The sequence below is a fragment of the Zeus faber genome (genome assembly GCF_960531495.2).
Source record: "Zeus faber genome assembly, chromosome: 16".
Lineage (NCBI taxonomy): Eukaryota > Metazoa > Chordata > Actinopteri > Zeiformes > Zeidae > Zeus > Zeus faber.
The window spans coordinates 3,554,174-3,574,194 of record NC_137202.1 but is presented as its reverse complement, the minus strand read 5'-3'; the positions used below and the strand labels follow the sequence as shown (position 1 = coordinate 3,574,194).

The 20,021-nt window shown below is 43.5% G+C and overlaps 1 protein-coding gene across 1 annotated transcript in view; it reads right to left on the bottom strand.

Moving 5' to 3' along the window:
* marchf8 (membrane-associated ring finger (C3HC4) 8) overlaps nucleotides 1–20,021 on the bottom strand; it is a 139,405-nt gene that overhangs the window by 33,322 nt on the left and 86,062 nt on the right. Inside the window, exon 3 of the mRNA XM_080016262.1 lies at nucleotides 10,745–10,795. Coding sequence (XP_079872388.1) covers nucleotides 10,745–10,795 — 51 coding nt within the window. The remainder of the gene's footprint in view (nucleotides 1–10,744; nucleotides 10,796–20,021) is intronic.

Sequence of the window (20,021 nt, the reverse complement as noted above, 5' to 3'; positions counted from 1 at the left end):
CCAGTTTGTGGTTTCGAAACAGTCCTGGAGAGTGGCAGTGGATTCCTCACTCCGGCGTTGGACTGTCCGACAAACCGGTTTTCCTTGCTTTAATCGCTGTCTGTAGGTTGGTAGGAGAAGAATGGAGGTGTGATCAGCCTTACCAAAGGCAGGGCAGGGAAGGGGTCTATAGCTGTCCCGTAGTTATGAATAACAATGGTCGAGAGTCTGATCACCCCAGGTAGGAAAGCTGATATAATGGTATAATCGTCATACAAAATACAATTATTTTTTCCTTTTTTTTGTTCATTTCGTGTCACTATCACAGTATAAGCTTTTAACAGTTTAATAAAACATATCTTACTAATGATGAAGAGACAGTTATTCACATACTGATGGAAATTAACCTAATTACTAAATGTATTTATTATGACATTTCTAACATTGGCCTAGAACTGCCTTCAAATTTGGAGACATGAACATGGAATATAATCATTTAAAAAATTAATAATTGCAATCAGGCGATGTGTTACAATAATTGTAGACTGTACTCATTTGAAACACCTTCACACATTCCCCATTGTCTCAAATTTAAAGTTTATTGTCACATACTTGGTAACAATGCAAGCATCATTACCATGAATGAGATTCTTAGTCTCAGAGCCGACTCAACTTTACATAACAAGTAAAATAAGGGTGTAGTGGTGATTAAAATAAAATAGTATTTAAAAATGGAATTTAAACATTATTTAAGAACAGTATTTAAACAATGTCAATGCAAAGAAGGGGTGTGGTATAAATAATATAAAAGTATTTACAGAAAGAAAAATAAAGTATAATACCGAGAATAATAGTGAAAGTCAACCCGAGAGCGGACATCGTAAATAGTTGTGGGTCACAACAATGCAGTATTGAATGGAATATATAAGGAATGGAAGGAATGCAATACCATAATGGAATGGAATATAAGAAGCGCAAGATAACTATAATCATATCCCATAACCTGGTTGAAACAAGTTAAGTTCAGGCACGTTCCACACGAACACTCTGCGTTCATTCCTTTCATTCCAGTCAAGTTAAAAAACACTAACGTGACGCCAATGCCACTCAATGTTTAACTGCTGAGGATTCATTGACTGGAGAGTAAACACGGAACACACTCATGTTTGGTCCCTCTTTTTTTTATGAGTGTTACTGAAACCTTTTGCTATCTGCTCTGGCATCTCCGGGCATTTCGGCTCTCAACGCACCTCGTGATTTTGGCTTTGAGTATGAGGGAAAAGTTCAACTCAGAAACTCAGAAAAGATACCTGCATCGTTGTCATTTCTGTGGTGACGACCGAACAGGTTTACAGTTGGAAACAGTAAGTCACTGCATAAACGTATGACCGTATAAATATGTATGTGACAAATAATCTCTTGACCTTGAACACATGGAGGACTAAAGCCCCTCCCCCACCTGGAATGAACCTTAAATCTACCGGCAATGTTCCGTATTGGCGTCATGGGGAAAAGTCCCAATATTCTGAAAAAGTTGTTCCGTAAATTTCCTCACTCTCGATCTACAGTAGTATAATTTCTGGCAATATGCCGGAACGGCTGTGAATGGAAGTGTGTGGGAATGTAAGCAGTAACATTGCCGTAAAGTAGGGGCGGAGCCGAATCCAAATGAAGCACAAGAAGTGAGTTTTTACAAATATTTATTTGGTACAAATATTTTAAAAATGATTTGTTTTCGGGAAGGAAAAAAAACGTTCGGAAAAATGGTGAGTCCGATCTGAGCTATAGAGCTCGGCTGCAAAGACGAGAAATTTAAACATGTCCAAAGTCTACGGAAGACAGGTCTTTATATTCCTGAATTTTATTTTTTTTCTTCTTAAAAATGCCACTGACACGAGACGTGTCTTTTAAAGTTAGAGGTGTGGTGGCGTCGGGCACAAGCGCTTGGCTTGCCCCTCGGCTGCACTGGAGGGAGCAAGCGGAGAGGGAGAGGTAGAACGGGTGGAGAACGTTCCTTTTCCAGAGGAAGAGTGTGTATGACAAGTTGAAAATGATCACACTGATTAAATAATTTGGGGTTTTGAATAGTTACAAAGTAAATATTTTAAAATTAATTCATATGGACTCCATATAAATATATTTTTTCCAGAGCCTATCAAAGCAAAGCATTTCTATGTATATGATTATATGCTGAATGCAATTTGGTTAACAGTGCATTTGCCACAAAAGAAAAATGTCTTATTAATTCTTTGTCTTATCCATTGTGCTTATATACATTATCTCCAAATGGGTTGTATCCAAATGTCAACGCAAAAGACTTGCCCCAAATAGACAGGCCGTAAAAAAAAGTGACTCAATAAGTAATGACCTGAGTGGGTCACCAACCAATACTGCGTTTCAACATCTTATTCACTTAACAGCGTTTAATAGAACCGGGTTTTGTGACGACTGCACAGTAAAAATTCTCGCTGAACGTCTGATGTCTGAAGTCCCAGGAAGCTTCTCAAATTCCTGCTGAGCACGTCCACGGGTAAATAGTAGACGAGGAGAGAAGGAAGCTTTCAAAACCCTGTCACCGTGATTACACCCCGGTGGCGTATCCAAATCAGGAGCGAGAGAAACACGACAGGGAAATTAAATCACATCCATAATCTCTACCACTGACACAGAGCACAGAGAATCCACTGCCAAATACAGATCCTATTTGCTTCAATTGATATTAGATGTTCAGCTACTCCTGAAGAAACTGGAAGTAAAATAAAAGAAGATCGGGGCGACTACAGCACAGTAGGAACCTTAAATTGGGGCTGTTTGGTGGCTACAGTCGTGCAAACAGGGCCAAATCGGAACCAGTGATTGCCCAATAATTTTCCTGGCTCTCAATGCCGCCTTAAATCATGCTGATCCATCTGTTCTAATGGGAGGTTCTGGGGAGAGTTTGGAAATTAGCAATCAGCACAGATGCTTCAGCTGAAGGATGCGCTTCACAGTGGTAGCATTGGCTTTTTAGGGCAGAATGGAAAAACACCACATCCTTGTTTCAAAATACCCAATGGTGCTAACGGAGACAAAGAGAAGAGTTCTGCATTTTATCAATTTTCCGGGGCTAAGGACATTATTCTTTTTATGTTGAGGAAACATTGAATTTAGGGAACATTTGCTGTTTTTGAAGTGACAAATTAAAATAAATTGTTAAATTAGGCACCCTTGCAAAAAAAAAAAAAAAAAAACACAAAAAAATGAGTTCAAAACTCCAATTAAGCCAGGAGGTCCACAAACAATCAACTTAATGTCCAAAATTTTGGCTTGGGCACCGTGGAGCAAACAGCAGCAGAAAGTCAAGCTTATATCACAGGGCAGAAGTAATCCGTGCACTGCTGTGAAACTACTGCAAAGTAGTCTAAAATGTTGCAAAGAAGTCTAAAATGCTGCAAAGGAGCCTAAAATACTGCAAAAGGGCCTGCAATGATGAAAAGGAGTCTAAAATGTTGTAAAAGAACCGTACATGCAAAAAAAGGGCCTGACATGATGCAAAGGCAGCTGAAATGCGTCAAAGGGGCTTAAATACTGCAAAGGGCCTAAAATGATGCAAAGGAGCCTAAAATTATGCAAATTAGTCTAAAATGATGTAAAGAAGCCTAAAATACTGCAAAGGGGTCTGAAATGATGGAAAGGAGTCTAAAATACTGCAAATGAGCCTGATGTAAAGAAGCCTAAAATACTGGAAAAGGGCCTGAAATGATGGAAAGGGGTCTAAAATGCTTCCAAGAAGCCTAAAATGCTGCAAAGGCATCTAAAATACTTCAAAAGAGCCTTAAATGCTACAAAATGACATAAAATGATGCAAAGGAGCCTAATTTTACGCAAATGAGCCTAAAATGCTTAAAATGAGCCCAAATTGCTGGAGGGCCTAAAATGATGTAAAGGCACCTAAAACGCTTCAAAGGAGCCTGAAATGCTGCAAAATGGCCTAAAATGATGCAAAGGAGTCTAAAATGCTTCAAATGAGCCCAAATTGATGGAGGGCCATAAACGATGCAAAGCAGTCAAAAATGCTTTAAAAGGAGCCTAAAATGCTGCAAAATGTCGGAAATGCTTCAGAGTAGTCTAAAATGATGCAAAATGGCCTAACATAATGCAAAGGAGCCTAAAATGCTACAAAAGGGCCTGACATGAGGTAAGGCATCTAAAATGCTTTAAAGGAGCCTAAAATATTTCAAAGGGATCTAAAATGCTTCAAAGGGGCCAACAATAATGGAAAGCAGTCTAAAATGCTGCAAATGAGTCTTAAATTATGTAAAAGAGTAAAGAATGGTGCAAAGGAGCCCTAAATGCTGCGAAACTCCCCACCAGATGTTTGGGCGACTTGATCAGGATGGGCTGCTGAGCAGCGCACTGTCTTTACTGCACTGTAATACTTTAATACCCTCCAAATCAGTGTGGGAGGCAGCGCACGGCTCCTGGCACTGCGCTAAAGAGAGTAGCAGCTAAAACTAAGCCTCATGACCTGGCCCAGTGGAAAGCCAGCCGCCGCCAAATCAACAGACAATCCGCGGCCCACACTCCATACAGAGATAAAGCTTTTTATGTACAAATGTATACATATTTACACAACCGTGACTACATTTAATTGGGAAAATTACAGTTATTTACTCCAGTGTTTGTCATGGCTTTTTCCTCTATACAGTAAACAACTAGAATGGCAGCTCTTGAAAGGATGAATCAATACAAAATATAGTGCAGACAGAAGACATGGTTGTGTGTGTGTGTGTGTGTGTATACATATATATATATATACATACATATATATATACATATACATATATATATATATATATATATATATATATATATATATATATATATATATATACATACATATATATATATATATATATATATATATATATATATATATATATATATATATATATTATTTTTTTATTTGGTTGTTGTTGCTAAGCTGCCTGTATCCATCCCCATCAAAGACAGAGAAACTTTATCTTCCTCAACGACAAGCTCATTAATGGCGGCAATATCATCGTCTTTATGAAGCAATTTATCTCTCATGAATAGTTTGTCTTTATAATTAGTGATAACGGTGTGTGTGTGTGTGTGTGTGTGTGTGTGTGTGTGTGTGTGTGTGTGTGTGTGTGTGTGTGTGTATACGGCCTGTCGAGTTCAGCTTGTGTGTTAATACAGTATGGTCATTATAATAATAATGGTTGGAAATTTGGGTAGCTGCAACTGGTAGCTGTTTTTTGCTGGCTGTTCTCAAATATAATACTGAGCTACGTCTCATCATTTTAACAGTTAACAGTACATGACAACATCAGGAAAACCCCAAATGTACAAAAGAGTCATTATTATGTATAATAATAATGAAATAATTGTGATAAATTATATTATTGTAATTTTGAGAATATAATAGCATAATAATACAAGTACACCCCTTCATATAGCAACAAACTTTTGATTCTCAGGAATATTCAGACATTGTAAAGTGAAAAATATTACAATGTCCTCAATAAATTAAACATAAATAACATAAAAACACAACCAAAACAATAAATAAAATGGACTCTGGCTCGAGAAACATGTTATCTTCCCTTGGTTCTGTGTGTGTGTGTGTGTGTGTGTGTGTGTGTGTGTGTGTGTGTGTGTGTGTGTGTGTGTGTGTGTGTGTGTGTGTGTGTTTGTGTGTGTGTGTTGGAGCTTCCTTAGCCCCGCCCACGGCGAAACGACGACAGAGCAGACGAGAGGACAGAAGCAGCATGACCAAAAATAACAGCAAAATTGTGGATTTAGAAATATATTTATGTCTCAGATATTTTTTTTAACCTTAAAACAGAAGTGTAGAATGTAGTAGTCATTGATCTTTTCCCATTGGTATTCATTGCATTATATTTATTTTTCAATTGTGACGCATAATTTCTTCCTTAACGTGTTTTATTAACTTTGAAACTTACAACATTTCGGCTACATTACATCATTTAGCTGGTACTTTTGTTTGCAGAGGAGTTATGGATATAAAAAACAGACTGATCTTACGAGCGTACAGCGGCAGACAGCCCACTGAGGATTCTAACGTAGACAAAACTTAGCCGGGGATTATGATCGTGGTCACTGTATAAACTCCAAAAGATAAGGAGGAGATCACGATTTCGAAGGATTCTTCTGTCGCCACGGTACTGTTTTGGTCTTGTGGGTGTCGCTCCCCGGCACGGGGACACGGATGTGAACACAACTGGTGATTATCGAGGTGGGAAAAATGATCGGCGTCATGTCTATACTGTATATCGTGCGGTTGAGTCGATATAGTAATTATCACAACAGGCCTACGTATTGGTGCTTAACACTTTGGGGTGAATTCACAAAAGCATTGTGCAGCTCTTGTTGCTGCTAAACTGGTGGAAATAACAGAAAAAGTGAGCGTCTTTTTCACAAAGCACCGCAAACGGTGAAATGCACCACTAGCTGTGCTGCCACGCAAACAGCAGTGCGGTCCCAGTGCATTGGTGCTATTTGCATTTAAATGAGGTATTATTCATACATTTGGTGCACACACTCGTCACAAAAAACATCCAGTTCACCGTGGCTCAGGAGGAATCAGAAGATTGCCGGTTCGATCCCTGCCTCCTCCTTGGTAGCGTGCTGATGTGTCCTTGAGCAAGGCACTTAACCCCCTGCTGCCCAGGCGCCACTATATGGCAGCCCACAGCTCCTAGATAAGTCAATTACTAGGATGGTGAAATGCATTTTGTTGCCTCAGTACTTGTACTCTGTGCAGTGACAATTAGTTGAATCTAATCTAATCTGCGGAGAGCTGGTGGTAATTGCGGGACCACAAAATAATCTGTAAATAGATAAATAATATTTTCAGATTTTTATTATAATTCTGATTACTGTCACGGCATCCGAAGGAAGCGATGCCTCAAACTGGGGATTCTGTGGTGGAATGGCCCGAAAATTACATTTATTTTCAAACCCCCCCCCACCCCGTCAGGATTTGGCAAAGCACCCCTAGCCCCTCCAAGAGTTTCCTTACAATTTTACATTTTTACTGTCCGACAATTATTTTAAGTTTTTTATTATATATGCATTGTATATTTTATAAGACTCAGAATTTGTTAAACAGGCAAGTGTAGAGCAGTCACGTAAATGCGTAATGAGTCTCCAATGAGGTGGAGAGATGACAATAATAAACAAATCATGAATTCAGTACATCATTGAATAAATTGTGCACCTTACATAACAGCAGAATTTTAAGTATAATGTATAATTAGGGGGTTAGTGGAAGGTTAATTGACCCAGACCCCGTTTAGCCACGTTTTTAATTTGGCGACACGGGTTTACCCACCTTTCTCAAAAATAGCATGAACATTTGAACATTCACACAGAGCAATATAAGAGTTTACCTCCACTTTTCCTGCTAATTTGAGTAAGTGTTTCCTCACACATTAATTGTAGTTTATTAATATGTGAATTCATATTAAGGTTTAGTTTTAACTATGCCTCAGAAATAACGGCTGGCATTTGAAATGAACTACTCCTGCATGCTGAAGGTCCAACCAGCAACCATGTTCAAAAAAATAATAAAAACCAACAAGCACAACTCAGTTGGAGTGTTCCCGTGGTAACAAGGTGACCCTGACATCTATTAGGCCTAGTGAAGGGTTTATCCTCTTAGAGGCTCAAGAGAACATGGATTCGGAATCCAGCACCAGAGCCGCCTCACTACAGAGGGAAATGGAGAGAGCACAAATGGGAAGGACCGGAAAGAAAGGAGGTGAAGGAAGGAAGCAACAAAGAGAAAATAATGAAGGCGAGAGAGGAGAGAGTGCAGAGACATACATTCTGTTTTTTACTGAAATTAGGGCTGTACCCGACTCAGGTCTGGTCAGTCGAAACTGATTCGGCCGTTCAATGCCAATATTCGACTATTCTGCAGCTCTTCCTATAAGCGAGATAGGCGGCTGCCTAGAGCGCCATCCCAGCGGGGGGGTTAGTGTAGAGGGAGCGATTGGGCTGCATTTTGGGCACTTGTCTCCGACGGTACCGACGATGACCCCCTCTATGCGTTATGCGCAGAAAATAAACGAGTCTATGAGTCGTGCCCTGTCGGCAAACTGTTTATAGTTATTTTATTTGGAGGAACGGGGCAAGGTGAGTGTTATATTTATGATTCTCCTTATTTAAAATTCCCCATTGAAACGTTATCCCTGTGCATTGTGTAAGCATATTCCTGTTTTATCCTGTTATTGTAAATGCACACTGACTGACAATAAAACGACTGCTCGACTTGAAGAATCTCATGATGATCCCACTCGTCGACTTTCAGGGAGCCGCCCTAACTGAACACTGTCTCCAAAGTACCTACAGTATACTGGCAATCTGTTTAGTAAGCCAAGGTATCATGTGACGATTTTTAGTACGTCCAAAACCTTGTATCAGCAGCTGCATCGTATCTCAGCACCTGTGTCACCTCAAGACCTCAGGGGGGACCCACCTAATGCCACCCCAGAGAGCCAAATCCACCCTGCGAGGGAACGAATCAATTGGCTCAAGATGAGCGATACCAAGGAATGGTACCAACTAGACCAAGACCTCGACGAAGTGCTAGAAGCCACACTAGTAGGGACAGCAGAGCAGAAAGTCAGTACTCTCACAACAATCACATAAAATGTGGCAAGGGAGCGTTTTGGAATGAAGGACAAGAATGGTAACATCAAGACTGCACACCAGCCAAGGAGAAGAGAGATTAAAGAAATTAAGACACTCAAAAGAGGCCTGGTTGATGAAATAGAAGGCATCAAGATTTGACGTGCCAACTCCGGGAACGTCTCTGCAGACTCAGAAGAGCAGAAAGCATTCGGAAAAGGAGGAAGGATAGGGAGAACAAAAGAGCACAGTTCACCAAATACCCTTTCCGATTCACCAAAACACTACCGGGTGAGGAAAAATCTGGAAGGCTGACTAGTCCCAAAGAGAAGATGTGGAAGCATTCTTGAGGGAGACCCACAATGACATCTCCAGAAACCAAGCTCTGGATGCCAACTCAAACACTGACAGAATTGAAACACCTGGAAAAGAGCTCAACATCAGCAAACCATCCTGGAGGTGTCCAAGAGGTGGTGGAGAAGGCCAGAACAGGATCTGCCCCCGGCCCAAGCGGTATACCCTATAAGCTATATAAGAAATGCCCAATGCTCCTCCGGAGGCTGTGGAAGCTGTTACAGAGGATTTGGAAGAAGGGCATCATTCCATCATGCTGGAAGAAGGCAGAAGGCTGTTTCGTGCCAAAGGAAGAGAACTCCTCAACCATCGATACATTTAGAACAATCTCACTACTAAGTGTAGAAGGGAAAATCTTCCTTTCTGTACTGGCTAAGAGGATGACCTCATACATGACAGAGAATGGATACATCGACACCACTATCCAGAAAGGTGGAATCCCAGGCTTCTCTGGATGTCTGGAACTGGCTGTACAATCTCCCCCATCCTCTTCATCATGGGTATGAACCTCCTAATTACAGCAGCTGGGAAGAAGCCAAGGGTCCAAAAATGGATCAGGCATCCGACAACCCCCAATAAGAGGTAACATGAACCTTACTGTGACGACCACAACCCATGTGGAGGCGAGGTGGGTGCTAACAGTTCTGGAACGCATGGCGACATGGGCCAGAATGAAGTTTAGGCCAAAGAAATCCAGGTGTATGCTGATCAGGAAAGATACATTGATGAACAAGTTCAAGTTGCAGGTACAAGGAGAAGTAATTCCATCGATAGGAGAATCCAATCAAGTGCCTCGGAAAGTGGTTCGATCATTATTACCAAAAATGTAAAAATGTTGTTTCACATTATTTAAGGTTTTCATACCAAACATTATGTAATATTATGGTATTCTGGAAATTATAAGGTCTGGTATAATTACATAGAATAATTGTGGTGACATATGTGCACACATACCAATCATAGGTCAAAACAATGTTAAATTTGGTTGAATTATAAAAGCCAGAGGTACTTAATGAAGAGACGCTTGGGAGTTGAAAGAGCAGGTTCTTATTTCTGAGCTGAGCCAAAAGAACCCAATTCCATCACTAACGCTGGACGATAGTCTGCCTATCAATGTCATCATCAGAATTGGTTCATTTCCGCCAGGTACTTATGTCGTATGTGGTACATAGACATTATCGAGATTGTAATATATTAGACAATGTAGAGATGTAATGTAATAATTTAGTCATAAGAGAGTAATCATTTATACCTACACAATCACTGTTATCTACACCTGTGTTATTGTACATATTTATTCATCCACTACAACACATCCATTTATATTGATGTTATATAACCACAGCTATATGAGCAACCATGCTGTGATTGAGAGTAATCATTTATACCTACACAATCACTGTTATCTACGCCTGTGTTATTGTACATATTTATTCATCCACTGCAACACATCCATTTATATTGATGTTATATACCCACAGCCATATGAGCAACCATGCTGTGGTTGAATCTCATTTTGTATATTCAGCATATTTTCATATAATTGGCTACTTTCTTTATTTGGCTGTTTTCCCTTTTTTATTTGGCTATTTATATCTTTTATTCACCACAAAAAATTCCTCACACATATGAAAATTGACTGGACCAACCCTCCCTCTCCCTCTCTGTCTGTCTGTCTGTCTGTCTGTCTGTCTGTCTGTCTGTGTGTGTGTGTGTGTTTGTTCGTGGCAAAAGTGCGTTCCGTCCTCACCTTGGAGATATTGCTGGACCTGCTCACAGAATGACTCAGAGGCTTCTCATTCTGAAAGAGAGGGAAAACAAAGAAGGAGTTTAGAGACTGTATCCTCAGCCCGGGGACACATTTCACCATCATATAATCGGCGAAACTGTGTTTTAAGGTTCTACTTTACATTCCGCCAGACACACCAATGACAAGGAGGGAAGACGCCGTTATTGGACAACTCAGTCCCTCTGTCCGACAATGCAAGCAGTATGTTTTCTCTTGCAAATTACTTAAGTTTCTGTTGTGTACATCGATGGAGACATGTTCTTAGATTGTCCCGTTGCCATGAGGATCACATTATTTGTTCGGCGACGGACCCCTGCACATGACAAGTAAATCTTCAGAATTATGATATTTACCGAATAAATACAACGGTAATTTCTGTGCTCAATTTTCAACTCCAGCTGTCTGCAGAACATTTTAATGAATCCTTTGATTATTGTTCAACCATTAGTAATCATTATGATGCATACATTTTCAAGATGTACGACTGGGATGCAGCAATTTGTAATTATTAGTGTAATCATTACTGTTATCCAGATCATCATTGATTAAGAAGTTTATCACAAACTCACATTATTCTAAAATATCACTCAGAAGTTTAATCAGCATCTTCTCATCTATTATTATTATTACTAGTATTATTATTATTATTATTATGATTATTATTAATAAGGTATTCATCAGTCTCTGTTTTCGTACAGTAATGATCCAAGTGTTCCCTGGCTTGGGATTAGTGATAAAAACAGCCGCTGGGGTGTGCCACATTCATATTTTGTCATTAAAGCCTCTCTTTGATTTCTAATGTGTAATCAATTATGGTTACATAATGCTTCCTGTCCCAGCATCTAATTGGGCCGTGGGGCTTGAAACAGAGGAGACAGAAAGCAGCTCAGCTGCAGCGGAGTTCAAACACAAAACACCAAGAACCAAGCGCCAAGCACCAAGAACGCCCATTGGCACACGAGCTCGTGCACGTAGTTGTGCCGGCCGTGTGCGTGTTGATGCAGAACATTTAGCCCTGAAACAACTTCTTGTGAGCTATGAAGAAGCCAAAAGATCACCTATGCAATCCCCCGCCCGACATAGAGCCGTTAACCTTGTCACTAGAAACCCCTGAACCACCAGGATCCAACAAACTGCACACACAAACACAACACACACACACACACACACACACACACACACACACACACACACACACACACACACACACACACACACACACACACACACACACACACACACACACACACACACACACACACACACACACACACACACAAAACACAGTCTCACACGCACTGTCCCCAAAGGACACTTTCCATTCTTAATTATTTGAGCATTTCACTTGTGTCTCTCTGGTCGCCTCCTGTTGCTATGGTGATAAAGGACTATGTTAAATATTTCCATAATTTCCTGTTTCCTTCCTGCTCTCTCTCTCTCTCTCTCTCTCCCCCTCTTTCTCTCTCGATAAACAAAGGAAGGTCTTCACAAGCCACATCACAGTCACATGCACTCATGTACACAAGCACATTTTGGCAGCACCTTCACATCTGTGCTGAGTAGATGAGAACCTGGAAATGCAGAGCTCAACTGCAGCTACACACTCACAAACTAGAACATTTCCTAATTTCCGCAGTTTTAGCTTTGCTTCATACGAACCCACAACTTTAATTCTCAGAGGGGAAGAGGAATCACACACACACACACACACACACATCGAAATACAGCACTTTAATGACACGATCGGTTGTTAATCTCTTGGAGTGGAAAATAAAAGGTTGTTAAAAGATTGTTTTATTCCAAAGCAGAATAGGCTTTTGACTCTTAACTTTTTATGGTGCAAAGATACAATTGGCATCAAAAATTAACTATCATTGAGGAGCTAGTATAGAACTGATACTGTTAGACATGGAGACCGGGACATTGTGAGCATCGCCTACAGAGACATTTTTACAGTGCCAAAGTGCTGACGTCTTCTCAGCAGAACACACAAAACACCCACAATGCATCACTCCCTGTCATTTTGATGCGGCAGCCCGCCAGCTGCGCGTTCTCGCCACTGTGTGTTCTCGCCACTGTGCCCAGTCATTAAAAGGGAAGTAATGTGTACACAGCACGTGTCCATTTCACAAGTCTGCCTGGAAGAAAAAAAAAAAAAAAAAAAAAAAAAAAGAGTGCAATCCACCGAGGAGACTACATCTGTTTTGTTCTATGACACACATACATTCTTGTACTGGTATCAAAGTGAGGTCAGAGTAAATACATCTTGTAAATGAGGACCTGTGTATCTGGTGCACTTCTAAACCAAAAAATAGACCTCACAAGTATAGTCACACACACTCTGTCCAACACTCATTATTTCTTCGAAATGTGGACTAAAACGTCTAGGTTACGAGGGCAACAATGGTTCCCTGAGAACAAACCACATCTTTTACTCATGGGACTGACTAAAATAAAAGCCTAGATACATGCCGAATGGCAGAGGAAGTGACTATGCTGCACTCCGGGGGAAATAGAACTGCAGCTCGTCTTCCTCTTATCTGTTTTAGCTGCTGAGCGCCTCAGAGGGGCACCGTACCGCAGCGCAGTAATACTGTAGATCTGATCCCTTCTCAGGGACCCATGGTTGCCTTCGCAAACTAGACATTATCTATATCGCAGGGACTGCAATCTATTACTCACAGGACCGTATACCATCACACAACAGTTTGGTAATCACCTGAGGGAATTCCACATGCTTCGCGCTTTCACGCTTTCGGGTGAAATTTCAGGATGAACCTAAAATGCACCATAACCTTTACAGGTGAACTCAATTTGACCTTCCCTCAACTTTTGAATGCACATGTCCAACTGTTCAATGTTTCAGTACTTTTTGCACAACTTGCTGTTCTCTAACAAGGAGGTGAACGGCAAAAGTCACAACAGGTGTTTGATCCATGAATCGACCAATACGTTTCCTGGTTAAATTCAAATTTGTATTTAAACAGTCCTCTTCATCATGCTGTTCACATTTTGACATCATGAGACCAAGACGGCACCTAACAATTGATCAACAGTACCTCGCCATTGCAAGGCTTCAAACAGGATGTTCTCAGAGGGAAGTGGCCACTGAGCTTAGAGTGTCACAGAGTGTCATCAGCAGGTTGCAACAGAGATACAGAGAGACTGGAAGAGTCACAGAAAGGCATAGAAGTGGACGTCCTTTGGCCACATCCCACACTGATGAGCGCTTCATTGTGAACAGTGCCCTGCGGAACCGGATGATGAATGCCACTCCAGGCACATTTAAGGGAGGTGAGAGGCACCGAAGTGTCACGTCAGACCATCCGAAACCGTTTACATCAGTCTGGTCTGCGTGCTAGACGACCTGCAAGGGTACCTGACCACACCACCAGGCACAGGCATCATCGTCTTGCATGGGCCAGGGAGCATTTACGCTGGATGAGGGACCAGTGGGCCTCATTGCTGTTCTCTAATGAAAGTCGATTCACAGCAGAAATGATGGCCGCCAACGATGTTGGAGACGTCAAGGAGAGCGCTATGCATCAGCCACTGTTGTCACCAGACGAGCCTTTGGTGGTGGTGGTGTTACAGTGTGGGCAGGTGTGTCTAGTCAATACAGAACTGCCCTACACTTTGTGAATGGTAGTGACAAGCCCATACTACCTGAATAACATCATTAATCCAGTCATTGGTCCCCTGTATGTACAACACAGGCCTAATTTCAACTTCATGGACGACAATGCTCCAGCTCATCAAGGTCGCATCATTAGGGAACGGCTGTTGGAGACTGGGGTACCTCAAATGGAGTGGCCTGCACTTTCTCCAGACCGGAATCCCATAGAAAACCTATGCTTCTACTTAAGTCCAACATGTAAAACTGCATAAATGTATGTGGGGAGCTCCAAGAAGCTGCCAGACATATATCCTCCATTGGCTTCCCCCTAAAGAGGGCCCATGAAGAGGACACTGCCCTGGTGGGGTATGTGGGTAGGCCCTGTGGGGCCTCCAATGACAGGCTCCTGTAAAGCAGGCCTATGGCCTCCAATAGCCAATGAGCCAATCGCTCCTTGAATAGGCGCCTACACTTTGCCTGGGCGCCTAAGAAAACAAACAACTGGTTCTCAGGCCTAAAGTCCTTAGTGCAGTCCACACAACACTGCAGAGCCGGAACTGGGCACAAAGTGTCCTGCTCCGCCGACTCAAAAGGCAGCGAGGAGGAGGCGGCTAACTCAATGACCTGACTCCGAAATGGGATGGTAACGTCCTTTGGAGTAAAGGATGCGTGAAGACACATGACCACTCTATCTCCTTCACCCACGAACTGCACGTAGGATGGGTGGACTGACAGTGCCTGCAGCTCGCCTACTCGTTTCACTGAGGCGAGTGGCTGCAATAAAGACGTCTTTAAAGAAACAGTCTTGGTGTTTGCCGTGTGCAGGGGCTCAAATTGAGGCCTTGACGGGGCCTGTAAGACTGCCAATAAATCCCAAGTAGGGATCAAATAATTTCGAGCTGGGTGCAGGTGCGGCACGCCCGCCAAAAAATGCGACGCCAGTGGGTGAGTGCCTGGTGTGCATCCTTTCAAGTCCACATGACATGATAGATAGACTAAGTGTAGAGGTCGCTTTTCCCTTCACAAATACAGGGCAGTTGGAGGGGGCGTGTCCCTGTTGCTCACACTATTGGGCAAAAATACACCACCTCAGCATGTACTGGTAGCATCTAGAGGGCGCCCTGGCACTATATATAGTGGTGACCACCGCATCTGACAGGCCTGATGCTAGGAGCTTCTACCTCACAGGTACCAGGCCTGGAGGCGCCACAGGTCCGGGCATGGGTGCCGTATTGTTCTGCACACCTCCATGAGTAGGTCTTGTTGTGGTTAATTAGTAACCTGTTATTGTTAAATTAGTTATCCCACATAAAAAGAGCCTACTACATGTTATACTAAATCCGATGCGATAAAACCAAATTGAGTGGATCAAAAAACCCTTTTAAAATTGTATTTGTCATGAAGCCAGTAGAGGGAGTCAAAATCTAGTACATCATGCTAACCAGCAGATGGAGCCAACGTCCAGTACATCCTAAGACCAGCAGAGGGTGCCAAAGCCTTACATAATACAGAAAATAAAATATTACATTTTTCAAGGTCGCACAGCTGAGGACTGCAGAGTCAGCTCTTTTGAGCTTATCTGGAACGAAAAGTTTGAACAATGCCTTCTTCCAAGAGAGGGGAGGGTGTTCAACTATGAAGGCTGTGATTGGACGTCTGGAAAGTGACATCAGAACGCATGATAACAAACACTATGAGCTGCGATTGGTTCAAATAGGATTTGAGTAATTAATGACACCAAAAAAAGGGCAGAACATGTAAATTAGCAAGCTTCTCAACAACTACAGAACAGGAGAACAAAGAGATAAGATCAGTTGGTTTTCGCAAAGTCAACTCTAAGTTTGCTGTTGTACAGGTACTCCTAACTTAACGACACAGTTCCATCGTTAAGCGAACTGGTCAATAAGCGAGGACCAGTGTTATTTCACGGTGAGGGGGCGTGGCGATGCTAGTGTAGTGAATACTGACAGACTGTGGGAACGAGACAGACTGAGAACGGTGATGCACGATGAGATGCTTGACGCTGAGACGCATTATTGTATGTAGCACATAATAAAGACTAGTCCAAGAGCTAGTTGTAAGTCTGAACAGCCGTTAAACAGTTAGGTCGTTATGTGAGGAGTACCTATTTGTTTTTCCTATACACAATAAACTTGATCGCATCAGATTTTGTTTCGTTCCAGTGGTTTCCTTTTTCCAAGCTTTGAAGCCAGTACAAGTTAGAAATATCGTGTAGAGATCCACATTTTTTCCTGGCCCCGATCTGGACCTTTGTTTAGCCACAACAGTCTCGTCGGAGGGGATGCTGCGCCGAGGGACCCACGGCCTCCAGCCACAGAGACAGGTTGTCCTCCTGCACTCTGTTCAGCAACGGCTGGATGAGTGCCACAGGGTGAAATGCATGGAGTGCCGCTGCCGACCACGGGTGGGCCACCACAGGGAGAATCATAACAGGCACTATGTATTCTCTCGTGACGCAAACAGGTCCACCACCAACCGGCCAGACTGTTCCCAGAACTCTGCCACCACCTGGGGGGGTTCCCCCAGGGACAACAGGCCCCATGGTTGAAGCAACCAGAGATACGGACTGCCCAGAGATTCAAGATTTAAGAGGTTTATTCGTCACATACATATACATACTTTCATACATATATGTAGTGAAATGTCAACGCAACGCACCCGGTGATTACACACAATATGTTCTATGAATGTGAATGCATTGCATTGACATTTCACTGCATATTTGTATGAAAGTATGTATATGTATGTGACGAATAAACCTCTTGGATCTTGAATCTTGATATACAGCACAGTATACAACAGTATGGCGCAGAAATACGGTAACACCGAACAACCCAGAACAGTGACACAGTATGCGGTACAGTAGGCTACATACAGTACAGTAAGGTAGTGGAGCCTATGTGTGAGGCTCAGTGAGGACCCCTGGTAAGGTCAGCATTGACAATTCTTATGGCTTGCGGGAAGAAACTCTGTCTCAGTCTCTCTGTTCTCGCTGTGTGACTGGGGAGGCGCTTGCCTGACCGCAGCAGCTGGAACAGTTCGTTGTTGGGGTGATGAGGATCCTTCATGATCCTGTGGGCTCTGCTACTACACCTCCTGGTGTATAAGTCCTGCAGGGAGGGGGTACGTTCTGCTGAACACACCACCCTCTGCAGGGCCCGCCTGTCCTAAGCAGTACAGTTCCCAAACCAGGCAGTGATGTTGCCTGTCAGGATGCTCTCCACTGCTCCACAGTAGAAGGACTTGAGGATCCTCACCGAGCCCCGGAAATTCCTCAGCTGCCTGAGGTGGTAAAGACGCTGCTTCGACTTTCTCACCAGAGTATCTGTTTGTAAAGTCCATGTTAAGTCCTCTGTGATGTGGACTCCCAGGTACTTGAAGCTGCTCACCCTGTCGACAGAAGTCCCATTAAACACCAAGGGCATGGGCGTCCTCGGTTGTAATCCACGCCTAAAGTCCACAATCAGCTCCTTAGTTTTGCTGACTTTCAGGTGGAGGCTGTTGTCCTGGCACCAGAGTGACAGGTCAGTCACCTCCTCGTGGAAGGCCTTCTCATCGCCGTTGGTGATCAGTCCCACGACAACGGTGTCGTCAGCAAGCTTGATGATGGTGTTGGAGCTGGACCTGGCCACACAGTCATGTGTGTACAGGGAGTACAGTAGTGAGCTGAGGACGCAGCCCTGGGGGAATCCTGTGTTCAGAGTGAGGGAGCTGGACATGTGCTTCCCCACCCTAACCACCTGGGGCTGGGCTGAGAGGAACTCCAGGATCCAGGCACACAGCGGACTATTCAGTCCAAGCTCCTTCAGTTTGACAGCCAGTCTGTTGGGGACTATGGTATTGAAAGCTGAACTATAATCGATGAACAGCAATCTGACATAGGTCCCCTTCCAGCCATCCAGGTGCCTGAGCGTGGTGTGCAGTACCTGGGAAACCACGTCGTCCGTGGATCTGTTCTGCTGCTACACAAACTGCAACGGGTCCAAGGTGCGGGGGAAGGAGGCGCAGATATAATCCTTAATCAGCCTCTCAAAACACTTCATGACCACCGAGGTGAGGGCCACCGGATGGTAGTCATTCAGGCAGGCAGGCAGGCTATCTTCGGGACAGGAACGACAGTGGACCTCTTGAAGCAGGACGGGACCACTGATTCAGCCAGGGAGATGTTAACAATATGAATATTGTAGTGAACACCGGGGCTAGCTGGTTAGCACAGGTCTTCAGTACTCGCCCAGATATGCCATCTAGGCCCGCAGCTTTCCTGGTGTTCACCCGCATCAGAGCCTTCCTGACGTCATGCTCGGACACTGAGTGCGCGCTCATCCCAAGGGGTGTAACTCCAATTAGCCAGCAAGCTAGCGGTGCTGTTGCCAGACTCAAACCGCGCATAAAAGGAGTTCAGTTTTTGGCACTGGCTGGGGAGGAGCTGCTCTTGTAGTTTGTTATAGTCTGCAGCCCCTGCCACAGGCGTCTGGTGTCCCGTTTCTCCATCTGTAGCTCCACAGTCTCTCTGTATGTTCGTTTAGCTTCCTTCACCGCCCTCCACAGATTGTATGATGCCGCTTTGTAATTGTCCATATTTCCAGATACAAGACCATCATTGTAAGTGGCTGTGCGAACATTCAGAGCGCAGTGGATGGATCTATCGACCCAGGGCTTCTGGTTTGGAAATATCCAAACTTTCATCGTGGGAACGATGCTGTCCACTAACGTAGCCACGAAGCTCACCGCTACATCTGTAAACTTGCTGACGTCACTTGAACTTGATTGGAACATGTCCCAGTTGACGTCAGTCAGAGCGTTCTGAAGCGCAGCCTCTGATTGGTCCGTCCACCGCTTCACTTCCCTCGTCACCATCAATTCTCGCGCGATCAGAGGCCTGTAAACGGGAACCAGCGAAATCGTGGCGTGATCTAATTTCTTGAAAGCAGGGAGCGATGGTCCAAAGTTCTATCTCCCCTGGTGGCACATGTGATGTGTTGGTAGAAATTAGGCAGAACTTTTTTAAGGTTGGCCCTGTTAAAGTCCCCAGTCACCACCACAGCCGCGTCGCCATGTTTGTTTTGAAATACGCACAACACATCATACAGGTCCGACAGTGCTGTGTTGATGTCCGCTTGCGGTGGAATACAAACGGCTGTAATGATGACCGTGCCGAATTCCGGGGGAGATAAAATGGACGGCATAAGATTGTCTGCTGTTCCAGGTTCGCGAGCATGACGGGAGAGAGTCTTGGTGTTGTTGGGGTTACACCAGCGGTTTTTTACCATGGGGCAGATGCCTATCCCCTTGGATTTCCCTGACTCCCCCGATTTGTCGCTGCGGAACACGGAGAAGGACTTGGCTGGACGAATGGCTTCATCCGGGTTCAGCCATGTCTCCGTCAAGCAGAGGACGCAACAGTTTGTCATATGCCGTTGGAATCTAATCCTCGCTCGAAGTTCATCCATCTTGTTCTCCAGAGACTGAACGTTGGCAAGAAGGATGCTTGGCAGAGGTGGACGGTAAGGTTGCGTCCTCATTCTGACCCGAATGCCGCCTCGTTTACCACAGTGCTTTCTCCGTGGGCCCGCTTGTGGAACAGCTGCTCCATTTTTGTTG